The following is a 3018-nucleotide window of genomic DNA, read 5'->3' as shown; positions in this document are numbered from 1 at the left end:
TTGACTTGTTTCACTAATCATCTACAGCTCTGCTTAACTTAACCTATAGCCTTAAGGTAGCAGGACCTGTTTTATATTGAATAAACCTGTAAGCTCAGTATGATATTTGATTCTATGACGGCACACTACATTTTTCTGATACTACGTATTAAAAAACAAACATGTATTTCACTTAAAAAAAGGTCAAATTTATTGTGTAACAAGCAAGCTATGCTACAAAGGCAAAAAGGTGAAACCATTCATGATCGAGCTGTTCTTATTTCAGAATGAGTCGTATCTTCTCGTCTCCAAGAAGGAGTCTGCAATAAATAGGAACTTTAATTAGTAACGTGTCATTCATTTATATGCAAGTGATCAAATGATTGTTGTATTAAGGTTTATATGTTAGTAGGAAAGCATATTCTTACACCTACCGGATCAAAACTGCTGCTATTAGACCTCCTGCGATAGGCCCAACCCAGTAGACCCAGTGATAGGTCCAGTAGTTGCTCACTACAGCTGGACCAAAGGCTCTGGCTGGGTTCATACATGTCCCAGATATAGCTCCACTGAAAACCATTCAATGATATCATTCAGATTCACCATAGTGTCTTGGATCATTACCTCAATGTAAATCTCTCTTTTTTGCATCTTTTTGCATCACTGATTACAATGGATAAAAATCTGTAAATTAAATTAAAACCATTAAAACTGTAGTGTGTAACTTTTGGTTATAAATGAATGTCCACTAGTTTCAAACCATTGGCATTTGAGTTCACTACTGATTACTGATACTGATTATGGATCTTCCCCGACTAAGCGTATACATCCAGGAGTAATCGTACTATGAATCACATTATCATGTCACAATTGGCTTTTAACCCAGAATGAGTTCTGCTTCTTAAGTGTGTTTTTAGCTTATTTTATTATTTTTTGTTATTGTTTTTAAATGCTTCTTTTATTGGCTTTTAGGTATGACTTATGTACTGTTAATCTTTTTTTTAGCCCTCTTATTGTTGATTTATTTGTGTCGTATGTACTGCACTTTAGCCCAACGTGTGGTTTAAAAATGTGCTTTATAAATAAAATTGGATTGGATTGAATTAACAGTCTGACTAAGACTAGCTCCAATTAAGTCGAGCTAACTTGTTTACATGACATTAAGAAAACCGGATTATTGTCTCGGTCCGAATAAAATCTGACTTTTACCATGCATGCAAATGCACTAAGTAATGTTGCGCGAGTAAAACGAGACAGCTTATGTATGACTCAAAACTCGAAGAAGCTTTGTGAATTTTGCTGCTCAAAAACCTGGTCTCACAGCAATTTGATGGTATAAATATATGTAATTTATATGTTTATATGTATATAAACACACAAATGCTCCCTCAGACAGGTCTGATAGTATTGTTTGACAGAGCCCATTTTCAGATGGACATAGCAAACAAATATGTCGCATTGTGTCTGTGCATGAATACCAGACGGAAACGGAACTCTTTTTTTTCCTGAAAAGTTACGTGCTGCAGCTTTAATGTATCATTCAAATATTTTTTTGTTGTTGCAAAATATCGCTCCAAAACAGATTAGCCGAAAAATTCAACTTGAATATGTCAACGATCACAACTTTTTACTCACCCAGCCAAGATGTTCATGATTACAGTGCAGCCAACCAGGAAAGGCACCGTGGGGTTCCTGGTCTTGGTGTTTAAGGCCCCCAGCAGCAGCACCATGGTGATCAGGCAGGTCATGGCCACTTCTGCAAACACAGCTCTTCCAACTTGGTCGTCCGACTGCAGCACAGCAAACGCAGCCCCGTGGACTTTGGCAAAGTTGTCGCTGGAGGTCATCGCCTGTCAGCATCAGTCGGCCATGATTCATTTGTCAAGTTGTAATAAATTGCACAGTTTAAGATGTATATTTATACATTTATAGGAAAAGTGACAGCTGCACCTTTGCCATAGCAGCTCCCAGCATCCCTCCAACCAGCTGACATGCAAGATATGGGGCCACCATATTCAGCTCCATGCCCCCACACAGATAGATGGCCAGGGTGAATGGAGGGTTGAAATGAGAGCCACTGGTGAGACAGAGAGAAAACTTTGATCCAGACTGATTTTTTTTTTATCCTTCACATACAAAGAAAAGTATATGAAGGATTCAAAATGAAGTACATCAAGATACAAAGAAATATTTTTAAATTTAATTAATCATGTATTTTTCAGTAGTTAAGATGGGAAATGTGTTGTATGTCAGAATCATTGGTCTCCAATTAATCTCTTTCTTTTGTTTTTTTAATGGATTTTTATAAACCCAAAACCACCTATCCTATTTCTAATGACCCAATAGGCATTTTCTTTGTGTTTAATTGAATCTTGACCGTCCAAAATCCCATGGCAACTGAGTGAAAACCGTGTGTAAACATCTTTTTTTTGTAGATGATCCTCACCTAATCTCAGCCATGCAAGTCACCAAGACAGCGATGGCAAAACCATGCACCAAAGCTGGCTGAAGCCTCCCCGTAGACTCCTCGTTCTCAATGACCGACACGCAGCCAATGAACACGAAGAACGCGGTTCCCACCAGCTCGCCCAGGCACGGCTGATATATCTTCTCGAACTTGTTGGGAGCTCTGGCCGGAGCTTGTTTGGACTCCGAAGTCATCAGAGATGTCTCGACTTCACACATCTCCATCTTCTTATCCGCCATTGGATTATTCTCAGAGAGATCCGGTCACAAAGAGCAGACGATGCAACACTGACTCTGCCAAATTTGATCTGTGACTCCAGTGTGACTGTTCTGAGTCTGGCAAATGTTTCTCCTCTGACCTGCCATAAACTCTTATTCATATTCAACAACAAAAAAGGGGGGGGAGTTTTTATCATTGGCTCTGGCAAATATTTGATGAACTTTGCTGATGAGTTGTTGAGCTAGTTAGCCAGTGAATGGAGCTTCAGACATGTTCAAGTCAATGTAGAATTAACATACGTTTTCTACGAAGATATCAAAGTGGGACAGAGAGTTCTTACAGGAATTGAATGT

General features: G+C 38.9%; 1 protein-coding gene across 1 annotated transcript; it reads right to left on the bottom strand.

The window, feature by feature from the left end:
* Nucleotides 1–256: 256 nt before the first annotated feature.
* On the bottom strand, nucleotides 257–2685 carry aqp8b (aquaporin 8b; the record flags this gene model as incomplete). The annotated part of the gene is made up of 5 exons (XM_083896282.1): nucleotides 257–299; nucleotides 414–548; nucleotides 1615–1829; nucleotides 1930–2056; nucleotides 2426–2685. 5 exons carry the CDS (start codon nucleotides 2683–2685, stop codon nucleotides 257–259), a joined length of 780 nt encoding a protein of 259 aa, XP_083752408.1.
* Nucleotides 2686–3018: the final 333 nt, after the last annotated feature.

This window comes from Microchirus variegatus (assembly GCF_963457635.1).
Source record: "Microchirus variegatus genome assembly, chromosome: 10".
NCBI classification, from domain to species: domain Eukaryota; kingdom Metazoa; phylum Chordata; class Actinopteri; order Pleuronectiformes; family Soleidae; genus Microchirus; species Microchirus variegatus.
This window is presented reverse-complemented; position numbering and strand designations above follow the sequence as displayed.